A 26548-nucleotide genomic window follows, 5' to 3' on the forward strand; every position below is an offset into this window, starting at 1 on the left:
AGCCCCCTCCCCAGCACAATTCTTCCCTAACATCAGACAAGCAGCCCCCCAGCCCCCAAACCAGCAGTCAGGGATGTGGGGCTGAGCCAGGGAACCGAATCACATTCCCTCAGGGACAAAGAGATTTCTCTCTTCCCATGATAGATTTCCCCCTGCTTCCCCCACCCCACCTCCCACGGTGGGCAGGGGGAGATACAAAGAGAAACCCCTGGGGAGAGAAACCCTAAACTTCAAACAGGGCTTGGCTGGGCCAGCCTGGGAGGCTGGGATGAAGGGCTCAAGGCAGGCTGCCGCGGGCGTGGGGCAGAGGCCCAGACAAATGGGTCCTGAGGCTCTAATCTGTGCCACCACTCACCCCCCCCATTATAATCGCAGCAGCGGGCTGAGAGCTGGTGGGCACAGGCTGGGCGCCTCCCACAAGTGTCTCATCTGCCTAATTGCTTCTTTATTGTCTGACAATGACACTCTCCCTCTACGCTGCCCTGAAATATTTCCTTCCCTATTCATTGCAACGGCAATTAGAAAAAGAACAGGAGGGAGGGGGTCTTAAAACACAGCATTGAGAGGGCAGGCGAAGGGGGGCCGGGTAGGGAGGGATGGGGAACACAAGCAGGGCTCAGCCCCAGCCGCACACACCCCTCTCCCCGTGAAATTTCAAATCAGGGTACAAGTGCATCAGTCAGCATCAGAAGGGCTACCGCTAAAGACTGCCAGTGTGGAGGAAATGGGGGATTACCTTGGGGTTCTCCAGGATTCCAGCTTCATAGCTGTGGGGGATAGAGGGGAGAGAAAAATAGGGAGTCAGAAGGAGAGGGACACAGCTGTGCCTCCCTACACCCCTAACTGTGATGCCCTTTTCTCTCTGCCACAGAGACCAGTGCCAATCCTGCTTGGAACATTCTGGGCCCACCCTGGTTGGCTGTGGGGGTTGCGGGTTGCAATTAAAGATTAAGGCATTTCCCTCAGCCTTCTGGGGCACAGCACAAGGGCTCCACCCCTGGCGAGGGTCTCTGTTCTCAGGCACCCATAAGGCTGTGAGACTTTCACACATGCTGTTCCTTTTGCCTTGAAGGCTCTTCCCTACAACCTGGCCTGTCCCCCTTCAACCTTGAAGTTTTAGCTCAAATGCCACATCTTCAGGGAAGCCCTTCCTGACACCCCCTGCCCTCTACAAGGCGAGGTGCACATTATCTTCCTCCTAGCACACAGCATCACCCCCAACGGCACTCAGGGGAACTGCAAGGATAGCAACGACTGAATTGGGTGAGTGGTGGTCCCATGTCTGTCTTCCTCATGATTCCACAAGGGCAGGGACCTGGTGTGTCAGGGTCACAACCACATCCCGGTGCCAGCACAGCACTCAGGCAGGTGCTCACCAAGGTTGGCTCTGCTGAGCAAGCAGAGGATGGACAGGTGGGTGGAGCATCTTACCTGATGTGCATGAGGTTCTCGTCCATGCTCCACGGGTTCTTAGGGGTGACTGGGATGGGGATTCCATGTTGCTGCAGGTAAGAATTAACACAGGGCAGGCCTGAGGCAGCTTGAAGTAGACATGATGGTCAGGTTCAGCTGCTTTTTTTTCTTTCCCCCAACGTTGAAGAGAGCCCCAAACTTTGGTCCCATTCAGGCAAGACCCTGGACCACCTCCTGGTCTCCTCCCACTTGGCAACCTGGTGAGGGAGTGAGGTCCTCATCGCTGGATGTAGCCACACAGAAACTGCAAGACCATGTGTCTGAGGTGTTCTGGGGTGGATGGCTGACCTCAAAGTTTCCTTCCAGAAGATTCTATGAGTCTACACTTCCCAGCTCCAGCTCACTGATCCCCACCACAACCCTGTGAGCAGGGGCTGGAAATGGATCAAACTCCCACCAGTGGAGCCAGGATGGGACCCAAGGTACCTGCCACCAGAGCCCACAGGGGTGCGTAAGGTTTCCCCAGTGACAGAATGAATGACTGTGAGAGCTTCTAGCTCACAGCACTTGCTTAAAAAAAAAAACTTGCTTACTGGTCTAGTATAACAGCCACACATACCATTCTTCAGACCCTATAAAGGAAACAGCCCAGAAGGATTCCGCATCTTCCTCATACTTGGTTCTGATCGTTTTGCCTCCCAGATGACCCAATCCATTGTTAAAGGAGAAAACTCATTCTTCTCTCCTCACCCTTAGCCCCTGGGCTCCAAAGGCTGTTGGCAACCACTCAGAAGGTCCATCTTACTCAGCTTTTGGGGGAAAGATGAAGCTGGTTGCCACCCTCACTAACACCTCACACATGACTATTTCCTCCAGGACTGGAGTCCCCTTAGAGAACTCACTGGGCTTTCCTCCCTATGCTCAAAGGGACAAAAACCAGTTGCTGTCGAGTTGATTTCGACTCATAGCGACCTCATATGTGCAGAGTAGAGCTGTGCTCCGCAGGGTTTTCATGCTGTAACCTTTCAGAGGCAGATCTCCAGGCCTTCCTTCTGAGGTATATCTCTGGGTGGATTTGAACTGCCAACCTTTTGGTTAATAGTCGGGCACTTAACCATTTGCACCACCCAGGGACTCCTTAATGGGACAACAAGTAGTTAATTGGCCCAGCTGGGGACCTTTAAACCAAATCCCCTCTCGGTCGGTCTCAGGACCAGGCCAGCCCCAACCCCAACAGTCTCCACTGGCCTCAGCCCTGCTACCCCTCTCCTGATGAGGCTCTCATTTTCCTCCACTCTTAGATTCTAGAGGCCTCCTTCAGGAGCTGCTGTGTTTCCTTGATTGCCACTTAACAATTTCAAAATAAATTAGGCTAAAACCCTTTACATTTTTTTTTAAGCTTTAGCAGGAGACTCTCTTTAAAAAAAAAAAAAAGCCCGCAATTATCCAGAATGTGCACACTCTTCATTTAAACTACACAGGAAATGAGAACACAATACTTAGAGGTTGCTCCATGTTAGGGGTAAGGAGTTGTCCAGAGTAAAACCCACACCCTTGCCCCCTGCTGTCTGTGAGCAGTTTGCTAGGGGTGCGGAAGAGGGTGCTGTGCGAGGTGGCGCCAATGTCACCCACAGAATCTTCTATCCTCCCAGTTTGCTCAGCAGCTGGGTGACTGAGAACAACAGTCGCCAGGATTCCCTGGGGCTTTTGGGTGTGTGTGTGTGTGTGAAAATATCCTTGCCTTGTCTCTTTTTCAAAGGGCGTCCACCAAGAAGCAAGAAAAGGAGAAAGGGAGGGAAGGAAAGAAGTAGATAACAGGACAGGCAGCCCCTCCTCAGCAGGGCAACACACAACTGCCAACAATAGTGACAATCCTGAGACCAAAGAGATTTTTGTTTCCAAAACCCCTCTCTGCTCTGAGCTCCTCCCTACAAACCCTCATTGTAACTGAGGACAGAAAATAAAACCATCTCTGGGATGGTATGTAAACACAAGACCACAAGACCCCACCTGCACATCAGCTCCCACTTTGTACTGTCGTTTTTTTGTTTTGGTTTTTAATTAACTGTGATGATAATGATAAGGATGGACTGCTTCTGAGTGTTTTTCCCTTGTACGATGGGTTTGGGGGAAGATGGAAAGTAAAGCAAATTATGTTTTTTATGAGTTCCAAGTAGCACCTCTTAGTCTTGGTTACTTAAGGCTGTGAAAGCAGAGATTTTTAAAGGCCCATTGATTTTTCTCTCAGCTGGCTCAGACCTGGCTGTCTCTGAATTTGTACAAAGCCTCACCTCTGCACAGTTATGCTGGTCATCTGCCGGGTGCAGAAACGCAGACTTTTAGAATGTACTTCACATTTCCCAGAGCTCAGAGAGAGACAGAGACAAAGGTTGAAAGAACCAAACTCCCTGTCAAACTTTCCTATTCAAAAGGCTATTCGGAATAGAAGCTGAGCTAAGTGCCTTTCTCCCAACCTGGGACAGATGAAGCCAACGCTCCTAAATTTAACCTTGCAGGGAAGATCAGGAGCTGCTTTTTTTTTGTGAGGTTGGGGGGACTTAACAGTGATGAAGATCAACATATTAGTCAACCCTGTCCCCTGGTGGCACAGTGGTTAAAGCAATCGACTGCTAACCAAAAGGCTGGTGGTTCGAAATCACCAGAGGCTCCGTGGGAGAAGGACATGGCAGTCTGCTTCCGTAGAGATTTACAGCCTCGGAAACCCTATGGGGTCACTATGAGTCAGAATCGACTCATAGCAATGGGTTTGGCTTTTTTGGTCTCTCTCTTTAACCACAACTCAGGGCATGAGCATGTAGATGGGGCAGGGTTTCCAACTCACTATTCTTAAAGATGAAACATGCTTCATATTCTATATCATCAAGGAGACAAGGGGGAAAAAAAAAAAAACCTCGCCAACCTCAGCTCTCTTAATAGCTCTGCTATTTGACAATTTGTTTGGCAACATATGGGCTTGCTCTTGTAAACTCCCCTCTTAATAATAAAACAACAGATGGTAGAGAAGATCTTTCCTCCCGGCTCTCCAGGTCTTAATGGGATGCTGGCGGCAGAGGCAGGGCTGTGTCCCCGCCGTGTCTCCTACCACGAGGCACCTTGGCTGTGGCAAGAGCTCACAGCCAGCCCTGGTGACTGCTATTTAAAAACCTGAGCAATTTTCTGGTGTGTGCACTGAGTTGCTTTTTCCCCGTCTGATTGATTGAGGCTGTTTGTCAAGAGCTGCCATCAAGTCGCTAAAAAGAAAGGTACCCTGGAGAGCGGCTAAGGATCTTGATGCAAAACTTCTAATATATTTTATTGCAACTTGTACTTCAAAAGGGCTGCTGCGACAAAAGCCTTTGTCTTCCACTGCCCCTCAGAGTGCCTACCTGTTCCTGGGAAAGTGCTGGGGACAATTAGCCACCAGGTAACTGAGGTTCTATGCAGAGAACTTCCTCTCACTCACAGCCCCCGGCCGTCCTCCCACTGACACACACTGCAGAGGTGGCGAGTAGGGCTCCAGCCCCTGTTTCCTCAGGAACGGGAGGGAGGGAGAGTGAGCCCAACACCCTCTGGCTCAACAGGCTGGGGACTTCCCTTGGAGATGCCCAGCCCGGGCAAAGGACCAGGCAGATGACCACACCTCTGGGGGACTCCCCCAGGGGACAACAGGTGCCATGGGGGTTGTCAGGACAGAGGTTCAATCTGCCATTACGTGGGGATCCATCCTGGGTCTCGTACCACGGCCATACAGCCCCCGAGCAGGGAGGAGCACAGGGAGGGCAGTAGGCCAGGGCGGGGCGATGGTGTAGATGCCACCATACCTTTGCATACTCCATCAAATCATTGCGGCCCTTGAACCGGTTGTAGAACTCCGGCATCCTCCAGGGAGCAATAACCTGGGCACAGAGCAAGAAGTCAGGACTGAGAGGCCCAGCTGCTGGCTTCTCTGGGCCTTTGGCTGCAGAGCAGGCCTCTGAGAAGGGGCTCAAAGCTCCATTGGCTACTGGGGATCTCCTGCTGCATCCTCAGAGACGATGCAGCCCGGCGGGGGGGCGGTGGGATGTGGGTCCCATTAGACAGGGGAGGGGCACATCCTGCCACGTTGGGGGATGGCTATAGAGAGCCATCCCCCAGCTCCCCAGCAGAATGGCACTTGGTGTCCTCAAGTGGGTCTCTGCCCTCTGCACCTCAGTCTTCCCAACTGGGATGTGAGGGTTTGAACTGGATGGGCCTCAAGGTCTTTCCCAGCACCCTCTGCCAAAGGGCCAGGACTCCACCACTGCTGGCAACTAAGGAAGGTTCAAGGGAGCTGCCATCTCCTGGCCCAGCTCTGCTCCCAGACAGTGGGGCCCAGAGACCACATATGCCCCCCTCACTTCTCTTCTTGCTCCCTTCCTTCCTGAACCCTATAGCTGCTCTGGGTAGCAGAGGGAAGGGAGATGGGGCAGGGGGAGTCCAAGCCCTGAGGGAGACCAGCCTCATTCCACGTGGGCCTCACCAGCCTGAGGGGGTCAGGGACAGGTCCCTGAGAAGGACAGCTCCCCTTGTCCCTGAAGCTCACCAAGCCCCTTCCTCTGCCAGCAACAACTTCAGATGGGGAGGGGGTGTCATCTAGATGGAACAGCTGGTTAGATTTCTGGGCTGTGGGACTGACCAGGGCAGTGGCTGGGGTGGGGTGGTACAGGAGGGCCTGTTACTATCCTCCACCCTCCCTACCCCAAGAATGGGCAGCCCCTGGACCAGGCTCCACACTGGGGAAGTGTCACCAGCCCCATCCCAGCCTCTGAGCTTGGCCTCCGTCAGACAAAGGCCCAGAAATCAGACACCCTGGCCCCCCAAGCTGCTGTGGGAACTGGGGGGAAGGGCCCTTGATGCCCGCCCGCAGCAAGTCAACAAGCAGCTACTGTCCAGGGCTTCTTAGCTGCCTGGCGTTTGGGGTCAAAATAGCTCATTAGAGCTCATTACTGCTCACCTCCAGGCCACTCCCCTCCCCCAACAGCTGCTGGCTGGTTAAAGGGGCAGAGAAAGATGGTTCATTTAAAAGAAAAAAATTAAACCCCTTAGAGCCCCTTGGGGTGCTTAGGAAGGGGCAAATCTTCCTTAGCTTTCACCCAAAGTGGCCTGCTGTGCTTTAGAGGAGCTCACACTTTAGGCCTGCACTTTTAACATGGCAGCCGCGAGCCAGTGTGGCCACTGAGCCCGTGAAATGCAGTGAGTTCTGACTGAGATGAGCTCTAAATGTCAAATACACACCGGATTCCAAAGACTTAATGCAAACACAAGAATGTAAAACATTTCATCAATAATTGTTTTATATTGATTACACATGGAATGATATTTTGGATATATTGGGTTAAATAAAATACATTATTAAAATTAATGTTGCCTGTTTCTTTTTCATATGTACATTTTTTGATGTATATATAAAATACATTATATAACATTAAATATATATATATATATGTTTAATGTTAAATTATACACAGGGCTTACATTTGTGGTATGTGCTGTTTCTATTGCTCAGTGCTGCTCTGGACCAGGAGCCCCTGCCTTGTTGGCTGTACTCCTGGAGCCTGGCCCTAGGTACCCAGTGAATAATGGGTGGATGGATGGATGGGTGGATGGATGAATGGGTGGATGGGTAGATGGATGGACACATGGATGGGTGGGTGGGTGGGTGAATGGATAAATGGGTGGATAGAGAGATGGATGGGTGGATGGATAGATGAATGAATGTATGGCCGGATGGATGGGTGCATGGCTAGGTGGGTGGGTGGATGGATGGACAGATGGATGGGTGGTTGGGTGGGTGAATGGATGAATGGGTGGATGGACAGATGAATATATGTATGGCTGGCTGGCTGGGCTGATGGACACAGGCCCAGGCCCAAGGACAGGCTGGTAGGAGCAGAGGGGAGTAGCTGCCAGCTGGACAGTCTGGACATGGACTCTCACTCCTGGAGGGCATGCTAACCTAACCACGTCCAGGAACTTTTTATGGTCTGCACCCAGGTGGCCAGATCCGGGAAAGTCAAGCACACTGCTGAAGGGCAGCTATGTCCTCCTACTGTTCAGTGCCTGGGGCTACCCAGACATCTGGACAGCCACCTCTGGGAAGAGTGAAGGGCCAGGGGGAAGATGCCGCTCCCTGCAGCTGGTGTGAGTGAAGGCAGCTTCCCTGGAAACGATCCTCCCAGCTGCTGTCGAATCTAGTCTGATGGGTATTGCCCACCATGGGAGAAGATTCAGGTGCACACTGTCCCTGTCCTGTGGAATCTCCTAGAACCTGACATCCCCCTCCCCTGAGGGCTCAGCCCCCAGCACCCACCCCCTAAGGGGAAAAGCAACATCTTACCTTAATCTGGGGGGCCAGTGAGTAGCAGGTGAGCTCAAACCGGACCTGATCGTTCCCCTGAAACACAGAAGAGAGGACTGTCAGGAACCACAGAATAGGAGAGAGCTGGGGGTGGGCGTGGGTTGTGCATACAAGTGGCCACAAATAGCATACTGAGGGCTGCCCAAGGTAGGCCCCTAGATGCTTCACCTGTGTCTCTCATTCAACCTCACACCCTTCTGAGGTGGGTTCTATTATTAGTCTGTTTTACAGACGAGGCTATGGGGTTTTGTTGGAGAGGCTGAGTAACCAGGTCCTATTCCACAGGTGCAGTCAGGACTTGAAGGACTTGGACCCAGGACTTTCTCTGTACAGAGCTAAGCCGTGTGTGCAGGACTGCATGCCTATGTGCCCAGTGTGTGTGCCAAGCTGCATGTATCTTGGTTGTGAATGCTGTGTGTGAGTGTGCAAGTATGGACCTGTGTCAAGTTGTATAGGTGGGCTTGTGTGGACATACGAGGGGGTGTAGGGGTGTGCATGTCTGGAAACATGTTGGGGTGGAGGAGTGTACATGTGTAAACACCTGGCAGAGTGTAGTGTGTGCACATCTAGGTGTGTGCATGTCTGACAAGGTGTTGGGGTGGAGGAGTGTACACATGTAAACACAGGGCAGAATATAGCGTATGCAAGTGTAGGTGTGTGCATGTCTGGGAACATATTGAGGTATAAGATATGCATGAGATTTCAAGTATGTGCACATGTTCAGGAGGTGCATGTGAGAGCGTGCAGGGGATGTGCACACACCCATTTTTCCCCTGAGGGGCTGGATGTCTGGGCATCTCCGAGACTCCAGGTGTAAGCCTCCAGGTATAAGCCTCCAGGTGTAAGACAGGGCCCAGCTCTGCCCCTTCCCCAAGCAGCCCACACCCCTCAGGACCCATCTGCAGGACCTGACCACACCGCCACTCCAGCCTAGAGGATAAGCTCATTTCAGGGCATGAGCTCCATGATGCTTTAACCCCCACCCCCTACATCCATAAAACAGGGATTCCTGTTGCTTCTCTGAGCCTCAGTTTCCCTATGTATACAACGGCTGCTTGAGGGGAGTAGGTGAAACCAGGTGACCGCTGAGGCCCTTTACTTCTCAGCTCCTCTCTTCACAGACAGGGAAACTGAGGCCCAGAAAGGGAAAGGGACTGGTCCAAAGGCACACAGCCAGGCAGAACCAGGACACGAGCCCATGTGTCCTGGCCACCTCTACCACTCACGGAGGTTGCCCTGCCTCTCTGCACCTGGGTTCTCAACTGTAAAATGGAAACTAGTCTGTATACCCCACTAAGATGTGAACATTATCTAAGACATAGCCAGTAACACACTGGCCACAATGACAATTAGAAAGAGGAAATGGAAGGCGAGGAGGGCCAAGGAGTGCCAGTAGCACCAGTTCCAGCCAGCCCTGCTCAGTCCCTGGAGTGAAAATGGCGGCTAGCGTCCTGCCTGGTCCCCATCTTCTCAGTGCCTGGAGGGAGACTTAAGCGCTATGGAAATAACAGAGGGACCTTTCGCCTACTGCGAAAACTGCATGGGCGCAGCCAGGCAGTGGCGGGAATAACATGTTATTTTCCAGAGGCTTGTCAGGAGGCGCGGCAATGCAGGTTTCAGCCCCTCTCTGTGGAGCCAGGAGCTGTGGGGCTAGACTGCTCCTCCCCGGCAGCTCCTGGGCAGCGAGCTGCTCCAGACCAGCCACTCCCACTCACCCCCATCCAGTCTTTTCAGTGAGCACCTACCATGCACTGTCACATGGAAGAGTAACCTGGGGCCAGGAGGATTTTTAACCCTGTTTTACAGATGAGGTGAGGTCGCTTTCTCAGGGTCACGCACAGCCATCAGACAACAGGACTATCCCAAGAGCCCACACTCATGTAAGTGGTCTGAGCCCTGTATATAACCAACTCATTGAATCCTTACAGCAGCCTCATAAGGGTGGCTTTATTATCATCCCCATCTTAGGGATGGGGAAACTGAGGCATGGGGCAATAACACTTGCCCAAGGACCCATGGCCAGCAGTTCCTGCTGCAATGGCTGCTATAATAAAAGGCAGGCTCCTTTTAGATTTGTAAAGCTCATGATCAAATGTTGCATATCCTGGCTATTTCCCCCCTAAAGTATCCTTTCCCACCCCCTCCCCCAACGGCTTCATGTTTCCCCAACACAAAAGCGCCTTGTGCCTCCTTAGGCCCCGCCATGGACACCCATCTGTTCGGGAGTCAGAGACCCTCACAGAAGCCAAACAAACAGCCCTCTTTGGTTCAAACTCTGCCCCAGACAGGAGCCAAGAGCCCTATCTAGTCCTTCCTCTCCCTACCGCAGCACACCAAGCATCAGGGGAAGCCCCTGTGGCAACTTGGGTGGAGTGGGGTGATGTGTAGCATCTCACACACATGTGTCCACATGTTGACACATGTACAGATGTGTGTAAGTGCAGTGCAGCACTCACTGGGATGGAGGGGCTAGAGGGGGTCTCCCATCTGCTCCTGGGACAGCCATGCAGATGGTGCCATTTACAAAACTGCTACTGCACACCCCGCCAGAACCTCAGGCTCATATTTCTGGGCCCTTCTTCCAAATCTGGGGGGCGGGGAGCAGAGGCCCTGGAAGAGCCACCCCAGTTTCTGCGCATCTTTCTGTGTGGGGAGGGTTCAGGTCACAGTGCAGTGAGTAGTGCTCTCTGCTCCAAGTGCTGCCTGGACTTGGGGCGCCTGGGAGGGAGGTGCCTTTGCCTCCAAACCTTTGCACAGGCTGTTTCTGCAGCCTGGAATGCCTCTTCTGACTCAGCTCCACTGGCAAACTCTTGCTCTTCCTGACTGTCTTGGCATCACCCTCCCTGACCACCTGCTGGGTGAGGCCCCTTAATCTCCAAGGGCCTCCAGCAAGCCTGTCCTGTAAGGGCCAGTGCCCAGGGGAGAGCCAGTGCCCTATCAATGAATAGGTGAATGAAGCCAATATCTATGTGGCTGGCACAATGACCCGTAGTCCATGGTTCCCTCCACCACCTGGTTCAGGGGCCAGAATCTGAGGGCTGGCACCCTCCCAGAAGCTGGGATGAGTCTCCTCTGCAGCTCTGGGGGAGTCGCCCAACTGCTTACACTCAGCAATGGGGAGCACTCATACTATCTCTGTGACCTCCTTGCAGAAAGTTATGCAGGGTCTGCTGGGGACTTCTCCAGGGACTGTAAAGAAGGGAAAACCAAGGCACTAGCATATGCCTTGCCCATCAAAGCTGAGAAAATAAATGGCAGGACCAGAGTAGAACTCAACTCCCAACCTTCCCACCACAGGTCTCAGAGACCCCCCAACTGATGCTTCCAAGTCTGGAAGTCCCCCTTGTGGCCCCTGAATGTGAACTGCAGGGATGCCCCAAGCTCCAAGCAGCCACAGAATGTCTCGCAGAGGGTGTTCCTCCCAGAACCAAAGACCTGCAGGCCCAGAGCGTGGAAGAGAGGACCCTGGGGGGTGGCCATCACTGCAGCCTTCTACTTGCCCTCCAGCGGCTTCCTCTGGGGAAGGCAGCCCCAGCAGGCCTCAAATCTGAGCCTCTGGTGACCTCTGGTGGCCACATGGAGGAACAGCATACACAACTGTTGATGGCCACTTCCTGCTGCACGTGGGTGGAGTCTGGGGGATGGAATTTCACCCTGGACCCCAGGAGCCGCCCAAGCTAGGGCCAGACCCACCCACACACCCATACACTCGCTCCACCAGCCCTGCATGCCACCTCTCCTCAGCCCTGATGGTACAACTCAGCGTGAATGTCTCCTGGAATGGGGAGCTCACTGTCCCACTCATTCCATCATAGGCAGATGAGATGGCTCAGAAACTTTTTCATTCTGAGCTGACATTTGCCTCCCACTGACCTCCCTCTGCCTGCTGGAGCTCCCAGAACAAGTGACTATCATACGATGAAGGTGGTTCCCTTCCACCAAGCATTCACTATGTGCCAGGCCTATGCTGAGCATTTTATTGGCATTATCCTACTCGCTGCTGTAATGACCCAGCAGTGAGGTTCTATTTTATCCCCATTTTACAAACAAGAAAATGGAGACTCACGAAGGTGAAGTCACTTGCCCAAAGTCAGGCAGCAAATGGTGAAGGCAGAATTTGAACCCAGCTCTGAGAGCTTCTGGGCTCCAACTCCTTAACCTCTGGCCTCTCCTGCACTTCTTCTGCTGACACCCTGAAGTGTACGACAGCACTCACGTGCCCTGACCAGCCAGATCTGTCAACCTCTCCTCAACCAGTTTCCCATAATCCTGCTCAAAATGTGCTCACAACTGGTATGTTAATGAAAAATAGGGCTACAGTCTGAGAAATGCTTACCAGTCCTTTCTTCTATAGGAGCTAACTGCGGTTCAGAACAATTCCTGAGCATCCTGCTGGGGTAGTCCCTGGCCACCCCCTTCTGGCCTGGAACCTTCCCTTGATCCTAGACCATTGATCCCAGGATGAGATCAAACCCCCTAGCATGGCCATGGCCCAGTCCTGACCCCAGCTGCTTCTCCCACAGCCACTGCTCAGTAATTAGCTGTGACTATTGTCGGAATTGACTCGACGGCACTGGGTGGGTTGGGTTTTACTCTTATTTGGATTTTAACAATGGCCAGTCTGAGCATCTGACTCCATTCGGGAGGCAAAGCCTAAAGTCTCTCGAAGATTACTCATTGTCTTCATTGTGTCCTTTGTGGGCCCCTCTGCTGTGGGCAAAGCTGCCTTCTTCCCACCTCTCCCCAGCGCCATAGGTTTTTTGCCTTACCTTTCCTGTGGCACCATGAGACACATACTTGGCTCCCTCCCGCTGGGCGATTTCCACTTGTTTTCGGGCGATGCAGGGCCTAGCAAGAGAGGTGCCCAGGAGGTAGCGGTCCTCATACAGAGCACTGGACTGGATAGCAGGCCAGATGAATTCCTCCACAAACTCTTTGCTGACATCCTCGATGAACACCTATGGGGAAAGGAGCCCATGAGAGGGAGCCTCAGTAAGGACTTAACCAGAGTACGAAGCCCCAGGGGTCTCAAATGGTCTGCATCTACTGCAGACACAGCTAATCTGCTAGTTGATCGTGGCAAACTGTACCCCTACTTATCCTGCATCTGCAGCAGACATCACTAATTAATCCCAGCATGCTATACTGATACTTCCCTTCCCACAATCATGGCAGACATTGCTAATCGATCTTGATGCACTATTCAGCTGAAACTGATGTGGTCCCTAAATCCCTCCCAACACACGATTCTGGGCATGAGATGAAACTTAGTTGTCATCTAAGATCTAGAGCAGTGGTTCTCAACCAGGGCTGATTCTGCACCCCAGGAGCACATGGCAATGTCTGAGATATTTTTGGCTGTCACAGCTGGCAGGGTTGGGGGATGTTGTGGCATTTAGTGTGTAAAGGACAAAGATGCTGCTAAACATCCTACAATGCACAGGACAGCTGGTCACCTATCAATAGTACCAAGACTGAGAAACCCTGATTTAGAGGAGCAGTTCTCAAAATGTGATCTGTAGACTCCCCAGGGGTACCGAAGACCCTTTCAGGAAGACTCTGAGTCAAAAAGTTTTTATAATGATACTAAGATGTTATTTGCCTTTTCACTATGTTGACATTTGCACTGATGCTGAAAAAGCATGCTGGGTAAAATGCCTGGCTTAGCATGAACTTAGGCAGAGGCTCCAAACAGCGCTCAGAGCCACTGTATCCTTCATGCTGTGATCTCACAGTGCCAATTTCACTTACGAATGGCCTTGATGAAGCAATAAAAACTATTACTCTTACTAAATCTCAACCCTTGAGTACAAAATGTGAAGCACACATAAAGCACTTTTGCATACCAAACAACGAAGGAAAAGCAGTGGGCCATGTTTGAGTTGCAAGCTAAACTAGCTGCTCTTTTTCACGGAACACTGAAAGAACACCTCGAAAGAACAACTAGCAGAAAATACGGTCATTCAGACTCGGGTTTTTGGTAGACGTTTTCACAAACATTAATGAAGTGAGCCTGTCACCTCAAGAAAAACTGAGGATGTTTGTTGCTAATGATAAAATACAAGCTTTCAAGCAAAAATTAGATTATAAAGCTTGTATCCATCTCTGTGAGTCTGACAGCTTCCTGATACTTCTGAAGTGAGTAGTGGTGATATTAATGTGATATTTTAATTTTGTATAATGAAATGTGTCAACACTTAGAAGACGTGCATAACTCAATGAAACGATGTTTTCCAAATGACCAATGCGTGATGTAGTGGTTCAGTGCTATGGCTGCTAACCAAAAGATCAGCAGTTCAAATCCACCAGGTGCTTCTTGGAAACTCTATGGGGCAGTTCTACTCTGTCCTATAGGGTCGCTATGAGTCGGAATCGACTCGACAGCAACGGGTATAACGGTATAATCCATGATGTTACACGATTATGTCCAAGTAAAAGATCCACTTAAAGTATAGGATGGACCAGTGGATTTTAATGCAAAGGAATACAAAAAGTTGATTGACACAGTTTCAGATTCCATATTACACTAATTTTTAAGAAACTACCACTTCTTGAATTTTGGTGCAGTATCAAAGAACATCCCTGATTCTCTGAAAAAGGCTATTAAAATACTCTTCTCTTTCCTGGTAATACATCTGTGTGGCCAAATTTTCTTCATAAACTTCAACCAAAATAATACATGGCAGGTTGAGTGGTGAAATGGCTTCAAGAGTCCATTTATCTTCTATTAAGCCAGTCATTAAAACAGATTTACAAAAATGTAAACCAGTGACATTCTTATTAAAATTTTTTGTTTTGGAAAAGAATTCTTTTTAGTAAGTAAATATATAATGTGTTAACGTGTGATGTTGTTACCGTCCTTTTTAAATCTATTAATGTTTTTTAAATGTCAGCTTTTATTTCTATCAGGGTAAATATCAATAGATGTAATCCACAAAAGCTCTGGGGGCTCTCAGTAATTTCTTAGAGTCTAATGGGGTCACAGGAGCCCCAGTGGTACAATGGTTAGTGCTCGGCTATTAACTGAAAGGTTGGCAGTTCAAACCCACCCAGCGATGATCTGCTCCCGTAAAGACTACAGCTTAGAAAACTTAGGGGGCAGTTCTACTCTGTCACATGGGGTCACTATGAGTCAAAATCTACTTGACGGCATCTAACAACAATAATGAGATCATGGAACTCTTTGTATTTGTTTTTATTGAGGTGAAATTCACATTAACATAAAATTAACCATTTTAAAGCAAATAGCTGCATTTAGCACATTCACCACGTTGTGCAATACCACCTCTGTGTAGTTCCAAAACTTTTCATCACTCCGAAAGGAAACCGCAGACCCTTTAAGCAGTTGCACCCCATTCCCCTCTTTCCCCATCTTAGTACTAATTTTGCAAATTCCTGAGAGTCCTAATTATTTAAAATAAAAATAAAAGAAGGATGGACAGATGGATGGGTGGATGGAAGGAGGGAGGGTTGGATGTGTGGACAGAGAATAAAACAGAGATGGGCAAGTGGATGGATGGATGGATGATGGAGGGAGGGATGGATGGACAAACAGATAAAAGGGAGATGGGCAGGTAGATGGATGGATGGATGATGGAGGGAGGGATGGATGGACAAACAGATAAAAGGGAGATGGGCAGGTAGATGGATGGATGGATGATGGAGGGAGGGATGGATGGACAAACAGATAAAAGGGAGATGGGCAGGTAGATGGATGGATGGATGATGGAGGGAGGGATGGATGGACAAACAGATAAAAGGGAGATGGGCAGGTAGATGGATGGGTGAGTGGATGGATGAATGGAGAAAAGATGGCCAGATGGGGAGTTGGGATTGGTGGGTGGCTGGGTGCCTGAGGGAGGCAGGAAGATGATCCTCACGTACATGACAGCAGAAGGAAGCAAGCTCATACTCTTGGAAGCAAGAGCACAAATCAGAAGGAATAGAGGGGCAAGAAGCTGTGGGTCAGGAACACCCACTGCTGCCTCCACCATATCATAACCCCACTTCCAACCCCAAATCCTGCATCTCACTAGGTACCTTTTTGGCCCCAAGCTTCAGTGCCTTCTTCCTGGCTTCCTCGAAGTCTTCCTTCTGGCCAATGTTAGCCTGAGGAGCAGAAACAGAGAGGCCCAATCAGCCCAGGGGGCAGAAAGGAGAGCATGAGAAGAGGATCAGCCCCCTGGGGTGAGCCCTGGGCAAACACCATCCATTCACAACAGCCCTCAAATGGAGGCGGTTTCCATTTGATGGGCCTGAGGTCACAGTAAGGAGAAAGGGCACAAACCAGGGTCTGGAAAAGTCGAACTACCTCCAGAAGCTGACCGCAGTTGGAACTGTATTGCCCAAGTGTGCCGGAAAGCAGTTCCCATGGGCCAAGGACTGGTTAAGCTCTGCCCTGTGTACACAGGCTTCTGGAATGCAAATTTTTGCTGGGATTGCCTAGGGAGGTCAAAGATTTCCCTTGAATTCAACTTCCCTAAAGCCAGTACAAAGGTTGGTTTGTCAGGAACTGCCAGGCCCCTGTCAAAGGCAGAGACTATCCATCCTGAGGTGTCCAGCGGCAGGAGCCAGAGAAGCCTGTGCCTGGAAGCTCCCGGCGCTGTTCTTGCAGCTGGGGCCTCGACTTCTGGCTCCTCGACTCCTGTCTAGACACTGACATGTTTTCTGCCAGCTGGACTCTGGCCTGCTGCCCAGACTCTGGCCCGAACCTTTGCTCCCTGCACTCTGCTCATTAGATTCCAGGAGCTTCCCAGAGCCCAGCAGGTGCTTGTCTGAGGTCACTCAGCTTTTATATCTGCCAACTCGTGGCCCAGGGGTCTGGACAGCCAGATCCAAATTCCAACCACCCCACTGTGCTGAAGATGGCAAGATGAAGCACACCATGGGGCCTCTGCATCCACTCAAAGCTGTGGCTCCACCTACCAGGTGACTGAACAAGCAGCCTCCCCTCTCTGAGCCTCACTCTCCCCACCTGAACGAGGGGGTTGGATGTAATTAGACTGGGCATATTGACTTCAACTGTAAACAACCACTCTTGGCAACAGCTGAGCTTTTGTCTGTCCAGAGCCCCATCCCCATTTCCTGGGGGGACAAAATCTTCCTTCTTGGGGAGACCCCTTTCCACATGGATGGAGTGGAGCAGATCATGTCTCTTTCCCATGGGCCAATCAGAGCCTCCCGTATCATAGCCATGGTGACCAACACTTGGTGGGCAGTGACTCAGAAAGGTCAATGAAAGTCTTCCCTGGGCCCTGCCACCAGAGCCACTGGTGAAACCTTCTCTTTCTGGGAATGCTAGGCCATGATGATGTGAGTGTGGGCTAGTTGGCAGTCATCTTGCCTGCCATGTGGTGAGGCCAAGACTGAAACCAAGCAGAGATGGAGACAGATCCTGGATAAGCACCTGGATCCAGCCTTGCCTGAAGCCTATTCCACTCCGGGATTTCTCAATTATATGAGCCAAGAACTGTCTTTTTTTTTTTTTCTTTAAGCTGTTTTGAGTTGGATTTTGGAACTTGCAAGCAAAGTCCTGAATAGCACAGCCAAATGGAGAAGGATTCAGAGGCTGTGTCCAGGTTCATCAGAAGTAGAGCTCATTTGATTAGTGATGTCCGCTGTGCACCCTGGATAGGGAAGTGGCGTCATACACGGCCTGTTACCTATGACCTATGTCAACCAGATGCAACCATAACCACAGACCAGCCCCAGTTGCTCCCACTGGAAATTATAAACCTTACTTCCCTGGGACTTTCCAAGCCCATTTGATCTTGAGACTTCCTTATAGTAAAGCCAAGAACCCTTGAACTTATTGCAAATGAAAAAAAGGATGTGTGGACTAATCACAAACTTGCCCCTGCTTCAACAGGACCTGCCTTTGCTTACATAACAACTTCCCAGAACTTATGTCCTTTTTTTTCCAATTAACTTTCTCAAAGTTTCTATAAAATTTCTCAAACTGAAGCCCTTGATATCTCTTCTTGAGTGCCAGGCTTCCTTGCTGCAGCAATTTGTTTTACTCCCAAACAAAACCTTTGTGAAAATTTTTTATAACTCAGCTTCAGAATCTGTCATTTAACACCGATGACCTATTTACCATTCCAGAACTGGGTGATCTCAGCCAGTGTAGGGTCTGACAATCTTTGCTGAATTACTGGGGGCTGATGGGGGACTCCAGAAAGGAGAAGACTGTGTGCGTTCCCCACGGCTTTCAGGCCTGAGCTCATGGTCCCTCTTTAGGCAGGCTGGCCCAGCAGCACTGCCAAGCCACTCCTTGTGTCCCGCTCTGGTCATCAGCATGACAGCCTCCCTGCTCTGGGGGCATCCCAGACCTCAGGGACACTGAGGATGTCCATTCTACAGATGGAGAAAGTAAGGCAGTACAATGAGAAGCTATTTCCCTACAGTCGGAGACAGGCTTAGAGAGGGGAAAGCTAGGCTTGGACAAGTGCTAATGAGCAGACAGGCAGATGACCCGGCTAGGGACTGGCCAATGGCTGGCTGGCTGAGCAGCAGGACAAACAGGTGGAAAGACAGACATACAAGGCACCTCCTCACCAGGTAGGCAATGACATCATAGCCTTGTTCCTTCAGCCACACGAGGATACAGGAGGTGTCCAGACCGCCACTGTAGGCCAGAACCACGGAGCCTTTGCTGGCCATCTTCTCTGGAGGGGATTGAGGAAGAGCGTGAGTGACCAGGAGCCGGAAAGGCCTGGCCTGCCTGGCTCAGCTCCCCCCGGCCAGTCCCCTAGCCCAGCCCCCAACCCCCACCTCTGCCTTGGGTGGACTTAGTCCCTGAACAATCCGTCACTGGCGGGTTGGGAACAGGGTGTATACCAGTAATCAGGGCCAGCTAAGGAGCTGTCCTTCCTCCAGTCATACCCCCTCCACCCTGGGGGAACCCTGACCCTGCACACACAACCCATCCCACGCTGGGGCCTGGAGTGTTGATAGCATAGCTGGGGGCTGGCGGGGGGAGGTACCTCTTTGAGCCAGTGCCCCACCAGTGAGAGAAGACATCTGAGCTGAGCCGTTGGGCCAGGGCCAGGAGGAAAGAAGGCTGCTGGGCAGTTGGGAAACTTGGAGGAGGCCTTGGCCCTGAGCCTCAGCCCTGAGCCTCTGGCAGCACACATGTTCCCAATCACAACTGCTCCTTGAGAAGCAGACAGTGCCAGGCCTGAACCCTATTCATGACCCCATGGAGTAGGTGCTGTCATCTCCATTGCAGAGGCAGACACTGGTGTTCGAGGTCAGAGCACATGTTCGTGTTTGGTCTGGCTCCAGAACCTGGGCTCTTACCCATCGTGATTACTGCCTCGCACTTGAACCTTTCCCACCCAGTGCCCTATTTACCCTTTGCTCATGTGGATTTTAGCAATCGCGGCTCTTCCAAATTTTTATTCACCGAGGTGTTCAGGGTCCACTGTGGTGAATAAAAATGCTCAGTGGGGAGGGGCTCAGAGACCTGCTCTCCCAATGTGTAGGTGGAGAAACTGAGTCCCAGAGAGGGATGGAGACAGGCCAAGGCATAATGCCTCTCTCTAACCTGGGGATCCTTCCCAGGAGACCTGGATGAGCTCTGCAGAAGGTACAGATGCCCATTTCCCACCTGCTCCCACTCCTCAGCTACACTCAAGCTTCCCCAATGCTCCACAGCCTCCTGTTTCCCTTCCCTTCCAGCAGCTGTTCCTTCTGTCCAGCAGGCTCTCCCTGACCCCTCAGGCTGAATTAGGGCTTTTCTTGCCTCCCCTGGCACGTCCATGGGGCCCTGAGGATAGGCGCTGTTACTGTGCCCACTTTGCTGAAGAGGAAACCGAGGGTCAGAGAGGCAAGGTCACCTTCCCAAGGTCATATGGTCAGCAGAGGGGAGGGCCACATTTGAACCCAGGCCATCTGTTCCAGGCTCCATGGACACCTGGGCCATTGTCCCACATTTAGAGGAGGCAGGTTTGTGTCTGGGTGGGAGTGTTTCCACTGGAATCTGACCAAGTTGGAGTCAATGAGGGCTCCTTATTAGACATCAATGGGAAAAGCTGTAGACGCCCCTCCACAGATCTATGGGAGCCTAGAAGGGTTACCTGCCACTGCCACTGTAGTGATGCAGGCTCCTTTGTCCTGAGCACTTCCTACGTGCCTGAAGGTTTGGAGAGGTGAAGTGGCTGTCCTGGGTCATACAGCCATGTATGACCTGGAGCCCAGCCACATGGACAGAACCAAGCAGTCCCTAACATATCCCAAAAGCCCACCAGCTGGCCTGCCCCCTCTCACAGGCCCTTGCTATTCTTTGGACTGGGAGGGGAAAACACCTTCTAGAACAGTGAGGCTGGGAGCAGGGGAATTCTGATCAATGTCCACAACTCTCCCCTCCAATGTGTATTCACCTGCCTGCCAGGCCCTTTCCTGGCTGGCTGGGCTGGATTGCCCAGGACCTGGCCTGCTGGTGACTCAAGAGACCTTGACCCTGGAGCCAGTAGATGGTATCCATGGTAACCGCAGATGGGCAACTGGTCGAGGATGGAGGGAAAGAGGAGGAGAGGGAGGCAGCAAGGACTCAGGGTAGTAAGTACCTGGAATTGGCAGTGTGGATTCTCTGCTTCCAGAATCTCTCTTCACAGCTTAGCAAACCACTCTGCAAAGGCAAAAGCTGCTCAGCTGCCTGGCATGACAGCCCAGGTGGTGCCAGAGGCCCTGAACCTGGCTTCCCCAGCCACCCGAACTCCTTTTGAGCAGTCTCATTGAGCAGGGAGGCCCAGAAGTCTCAGAGCATCAGTCTCCTGCATCAGGAAGCTCTTAGGGAGTACCTGTGTTCTTACTCTGTGTGTCTGTGTGTGATGGTGGCTGTGGTTAGAGGCGGGGTGTATCCTGTCGCATATTTTTTAAACAGTTCTATTGAAATCTAATTGAGATCTAATAAACTGCCCATATTTCAAGTGTACAATTTAGTAAATTTCGACTCATGTGAAACCATCACCACAATCAAGATAATGAACGTGTCTATCACGGGCTGAGCACTTTAGTGTTATCCCCATTTTAGAGACAAGGAAACTGAGGCTCAGGTTAAGGAACTTGCCCAAGGTCTGGCTTAGGTGGTAAGTGGCAGAGCCAGGATTCAAACCCAGACCAGCTGGGCTCCATAACCCCCTGTTGGTAGGTACAAATCTACCCCTCTCTGGAAAGGCTCAGGGAAGGAATGTGCTGGGGAAGGTGTGGTCTGGCGAGTCTCAAGTGGCCCAGACACCCTGGCCGTGGACTAGGGTGGGCTTGAGATAGGAAGTGATGATCCTGTCCCAAGATTTACCCGGCTCTAAAAGACACCCCTGCTTCTGACACTTTCCAAAGCCACGTGGAGTCAAGAGGACAGGTGGGGGCAGGAGGGGCAGCTCCGTGGAGACAGACAGATCACCTTCACCTGCCCCTGCTGTGCCTCAGTGGTCCCACCATGCCTGACATATGGCAGATACCCAGAACCACCCTGCTGGTTCTACTCTCTGGAGGCCAGTTCCTGTCAGTTAAAAGAGGGGCCAGGATCCCCACAGTCTGGAATGCTATGCATGCTCTCACCCAGAAATAGGGCCCCTCCTGAGTGCCAGGCTGCGTGCATATATAGGCACTGAGGAGCTTTGCATGGTGGGTACCACTGGATCTGAACAGCATGCAAGAATGGCTGCCCCAGGAGTGAGTGTACACCTGAGAGAGTGCATGTGCATGCGTGTGAGTGTGCCAGCATGTGTGGGTATGTGTGCATGTGTGGTGTATTTGGGTCTGTGTGTGAACGCACAAAGATTAGCTGGGCAGGTGGGCGGGGAAAATGATGCAATCTGACATTTGCATCAGCTCCTGCCCTCCCAGCACCTGGTGAAGGTCCTTCCTCCCTCTGCCACCTCTCGCTGCCACAGCAGTCCCTGGGCCATGTGATGAAGCTGAGACTTTGACCTGGGGAAGGATAGATGATGAAGAAGGAGCCACAGCTAGAATCCACAAGTGAGTACTCACTACAGGAAGGCACAGTGGCTGAGTCAACCAGACCTAGTTCAAGTTGCTTAAGCTCTAAACCTGGCTGATCATCTGCAAAATGGGGGTGAGAACAGCCTGTCCTCCATTCCCGCACAGGGCAATGGCGAGGATTCAGTGAGATGCTGGGGGCAGAGGGGGAGGGTGGGGAGCTCAGAGCTAGGCATCAAGCACTTGCCCACTAAACTTCCTTACCCCTGCCATGGGCTGACCTTGAGCAAGTCCTTCGCTCTCTAGGCCTCAGTTTCATCATCTGCATGCGAATCTAAAAGCCCTTCTGGTTCTGACATCCTACGACACTGGGCTTCCTTCCTGGGGGAGGCGCCTGGCACATCCCGGTTAAACTCAGCCTCCTCTAGGAAGGGCCCAGGGCAGGTTTCCCCACTGCCAAGAGCATCTGTGCCTCCCAGCTCCCAGTGCCAGCATGGACATCCCTTACTAGGTCAGGAACACCTGGAAGGGAAGATGGCCCCATGCCCAGACGTCTGCCAGCTGGGCCTTAGTTGGCAAGGCAGGGGACATTCTCCATGGCCCCAGCCAGAGCCACACCACCAGCTTCCAGTGAACATGCCGGGCCAGCCTAGGCACTCGCTCAGCACTAAGGAAAATTTGTGCAACTTTAACACTTCAGAGCTGGAATGGTTACAAAAGCAAACACCGGGTTCATTTCCCCCACACACGTCATTTCAAGGTAAGGACTACTATTACTTCCTATTTACGTATGAGGAACCTGATGCTCAGAAGGGTTAAGCAACTTGCCCTAGGTCACAAAGCTAGTGAATGGCAGTGCTGGGATTCAAATCTAGGTTGACATCAGACCCCATGCTCTTTACTACACTATTCACTATCCTCCCTGGCCTCAAAGAGACCCCATATATTCTCTCCTTCACTTTATATATCTTCTAGAGAATAAAATCCCCAATGAATCACCACTGGTCTTTCCTTCTCTTAATGTCCTGCATGATGCAGTTTAGGTCTACAGCCTTATAGAATGTTCCTCTAGAACCTCTCCACAACATTCTAACTCAGCTGAGCTGGGTTCATTATAACTTTCTTAAAAACCATGGCTCCACCTAGGCTGTAAGAATTCTCTCCTACTTACCTCAGTCTAGGATTTCAGCTCTCATCACTGGGCAATCCTAATTTGTGTCTAATAGAGCTAGGCTGCAATCACATACTTTGACCTGAAGGTGCCACTGTCCTCCTTCTACTGGATTCAGTCTTCCCATTCACTAACAAGATTCAGCTCATTTTTATCTACACAACCATGGTGACAGACAGGGGAGGGATTTTCTTCTCAATTGACAGGTGAGGTCAACAGGCTTGCCCAAGGGAGCCACACACTGAGCTGGCTGAAGTTCTCATCTGCAGGATTCCTGAGGCCTGAGAATCAAACCAGGAACACCAAACTTTCTCAGGGACCCCAACACTCCAGCCACCTTCCTCCTCTCAGTGTTGGGGGTCATTTGGAAGTCTGCTTTGGCTTGGGAAGATTTAGTCTCTGGTATTAATGAAAATGCCGTGAGGAAGGGGTTAGGAAGACTAAGTAAGCCTTCCCAGACCCCGGTGAGAGATAAACAAACCCTCTCTTAAGAGCATTTGGTTATGTTGGAAAGAGTACACTCATCCATTTATTTATCCTGCTCATAATGTTGAAGTAAGTACCTATGGGTGCCTGGCCTACCTCAAGTCTAGGGAGGGAGCCTGTCTTGCAGAAGGGAGGGAACCAGTCCCCAGAAGATCAACTTTGGCCAAAGCCAAAGTGTCGCAGCAGTAACCAGGGCCTTGGACCCTTAATTCCAGTGAGGTTACCTCTGTCCACATGGGTACCCATGCATAGGCAAGCCACTCACCCTAGGGGCTGCATGCTCAGATGAAGGCATCTGGCTGTCCTTGCCTCTCAGGACCCATGGGGCATGGGAAAGTGCTTACACAGCAGGTGTGTCTGGGCCTGGCCACCCTTACCCAACCTCCGCAAGTTGGGCACAAACCCTGGCTCCATTCCCAAGGCCTCTAGGACCATGGACTAGGGTGAACAGGCTACCGTCAGAGCCAGCGGACCTCACAAGCCTTTATATGTAACACTAAACACTTAGGGTAGGCTTGTGGGAGGGAGTAAGATGAAAAAATCCATACTACCTACCAAAAATTCAGACACAGTCAGTGATTCAGCATGCTTCCGTTAATGAAAACACATGACATCAACAAAAAATTCAAAGCAGAAACTATTTGGGTCACCAAAGGGTTAAATGGGCTGGTTTACAGAGTTCTTCATCAGCCTCTTAATATCTGCAAAAGTCTCCTGAGCTCTGAGCCTTGAGTCTGTGCTCAGACAGATGGTGAAACAGGCTTGGGAAGCTGGGGGTGCAGGCCCAAGGTATCCTGTAATTGTACCTGCCTTTGGGGCTTGGGTCTGCTGGACTCCAGAACCTACCCCTCCTGTCACTCGGCTGTAGACTTGGAGAGGAGGGATCAAGGCCCAGGGCCCTCCCGACCTACCCCTGGGGAAAGTACAGGTCTGTGCCTGCCTGGAGATGGCAGCCAGACAGGGCTACTCCCAAGGAGACGCCCCCACTCCACAGAGAGGAACACGGAGGTAACGCAGTCACTGGGCCTCCTAGTCAGGAGGAGCTCTGGCAGGATGTGAGAGGAGTTTCCTACACTTCTCCCTCGAGGGCGCAGCCATCCACAGGGGCCAAAGGCAACAGCAATCCAGACCGCAGATGTTTCCAGAGAACCTGCTCCTCCCACCGCCCGAGCCATTGCCAGGCGGAAACCAGGCAACGCCGCCCAAGGCGAGGCCACTAGCCCGTTCTTGGGTACCGAGCAAATACCCTTTAGGAGGCTAAAGCGCGTCTGCCGCCCCCTGCAGGGGAGAGAGCGCAATCACACTCATGGCAATGGGGCTTGCAGAGAGGGTCAAGGTGCCCGTCTGCCCAGGGTAAACTGAGGCTTAGGAGAAAGCTATAGGGCCAAGCCCCAGAAGTGAGGGGCTGAGGTGGAGCTGGAACTCTGGTTTCACGCAAAGAAAGAAAGAAAAATAAAGGCAGAGTCAGAGACAGTGGATCAGAGAGGGGGCGAGATGGTCGAGAGCCCCCACACTCTCTATACTCCTCAAATTCTCCATTTGGGGAGTTCGCGGCATAGAGGAAGCTGGAACGGGAGAAAAAAATCCAGAAAGAAAGGGGAGATAGCCCGACTTCTCAAACCGGGACTCGTGCCCTGCCCCATCCCCGCCGCCGGAGGAGCCCAGGAATCCGGCCGCAGGAGTTTGAGCAACAGAATTCTTGGTGTCTGCCTCTTTCCCTCCAGCCTTGGTTACAGCCGAAGGCGAGCAGCGACTCAGAGGTCCGCCCTCCGTCCCTGGCTTGCCCTCGGGCCGCGCAGGAGGAGGGGGCTTCCGGGGAAGGTAACCCTAGGCTAGGGAGTGAGAAAGGGGGGACCCCCGGCCCCTCTAGGCCCGAGGCTGCTTACCGGTGGCCAGGCGCTGGTGGCAGGCGGCGGAGCAGGGCCGGCAGCGACGCACATCCCGGGTTATAAGCACCCGGCCGGGGCAGGGCCGGGGACAGGGGACACGTGGGGGGGACGCGCGCAGCAGGCCCCGCCCCCTGGCCCGGCCCCCTCCGGGAGCCTCTCTGCGCGCGCGGCGACCTGTGAGCGGTCGGGGACTCGCCTCTCCCTCCCGTCTCACGCCTCCCCTCTCGGCTTTCTCTCCACCACCCACCTCAAACCCTCCGGCCCCTGGCTCTTCTCGCAGGGGCGGGAGCTAGCACACCCTCCTGAGGGAGCACAGGCAGGGGTGACGCGGTGCGCGTCTCACGGCCCTGGTCCGATGTCAGGCAGCGCTCCACAAGGCGGCCAGGGCCGGAATCTGGGCAGCTGGCAGGGTGACCGCAGCAGCCCTACCGGAGACCTGCTGCCTGGCCCTTGGGAGCTTTCAAAGCGCTTCGAGGTAGAAGTGGGGATAAAAGATCACTTGGCGGTGGGGATCGTGCTATTGTTAGGCGCTGTTGAATTGATTTTAGATTCATAACGAACCCATGTAAAAGTAAAACTGCTCCCATGGGTGTTTCTAGGCTGTAATCTTTCCAGGAGCAGAGCCACAGGTCTTTGTCCCATCAGGCCTCTGGGTGGATTCCAACCGCCAATCTTTTGGTTAGCAGCCAAGCACTTAACCATTGCACCACCAAGACTCCTGGGAACACGGTACCCACTCATCCTGTGCCCAGGGTCCTGGACCTTTCTACAGACCTCAGAGCCCCTCCTTTCACCCACGGGGTGCCCATTGCACAAAGAAGAAGACGGAGACTTTGCTGGCGCGAGAACGCCAGGGTTACATTCTCAGTCCGGGGCTGATTCCTGGCTGTCTCCCGAGGGCACCCAGTAAATGATAAATAAATGACTAGCCAGCTGCTAACCCACTGGACAGTAGGGAAGGCCGAGGTTCACAGAGGTGAAGCCTCTTGCTTGCAAAAAGGAACCAGGAATTGTGAACCTAATCTGGCCTTCAGAAGATTCTCTGCATCAGAAGTTTCCCAACCTGGTTTACAAGCCTCAAAGCGCCAATCACTGCAACCACAAGCCCAATAAAACCTCAGGTCTGGGACCCTATCCAAGGCCACCACCCCACAATTGGACTGACCCAGGGAGGGCAGCTTCTTGAACACAGGGGAGGCAGGGCAGCAGATCCAAGCCTAAACTGCTAGATTTGCCATTCAGACATCTTGGAAAATGAGGGGAAGGGTG

General features: G+C 52.0%; 1 protein-coding gene across 1 annotated transcript in view; it reads right to left on the bottom strand.

The window, feature by feature from the left end:
* The window catches only part of ASS1 (argininosuccinate synthase 1), a 54888-nt gene extending 29541 nt beyond the window's left edge, over window positions 1-25347 (bottom strand). Inside the window, exons 1-9 of the mRNA XM_003407571.4 lie at window positions 25277-25347; window positions 20359-20420; window positions 18347-18456; window positions 15830-15898; window positions 12559-12747; window positions 7769-7825; window positions 5235-5309; window positions 1432-1502; window positions 737-767 (exon numbers count right to left, since the gene is read on the bottom strand). Of these exons, the coding sequence (XP_003407619.1) occupies window positions 737-767; window positions 1432-1502; window positions 5235-5309; window positions 7769-7825; window positions 12559-12747; window positions 15830-15898; window positions 18347-18451 (597 nt within the window). The 5' untranslated portion in view covers window positions 18452-18456; window positions 20359-20420; window positions 25277-25347. The remainder of the gene's footprint in view (window positions 1-736; window positions 768-1431; window positions 1503-5234; window positions 5310-7768; window positions 7826-12558; window positions 12748-15829; window positions 15899-18346; window positions 18457-20358; window positions 20421-25276) is intronic.
* Window positions 25348-26548: the final 1201 nt, after the last annotated feature.

This window comes from Loxodonta africana, chromosome 9, assembly GCF_030014295.1.
Source record: "Loxodonta africana isolate mLoxAfr1 chromosome 9, mLoxAfr1.hap2, whole genome shotgun sequence".
In the NCBI taxonomy this organism is placed as follows: domain Eukaryota; kingdom Metazoa; phylum Chordata; class Mammalia; order Proboscidea; family Elephantidae; genus Loxodonta; species Loxodonta africana.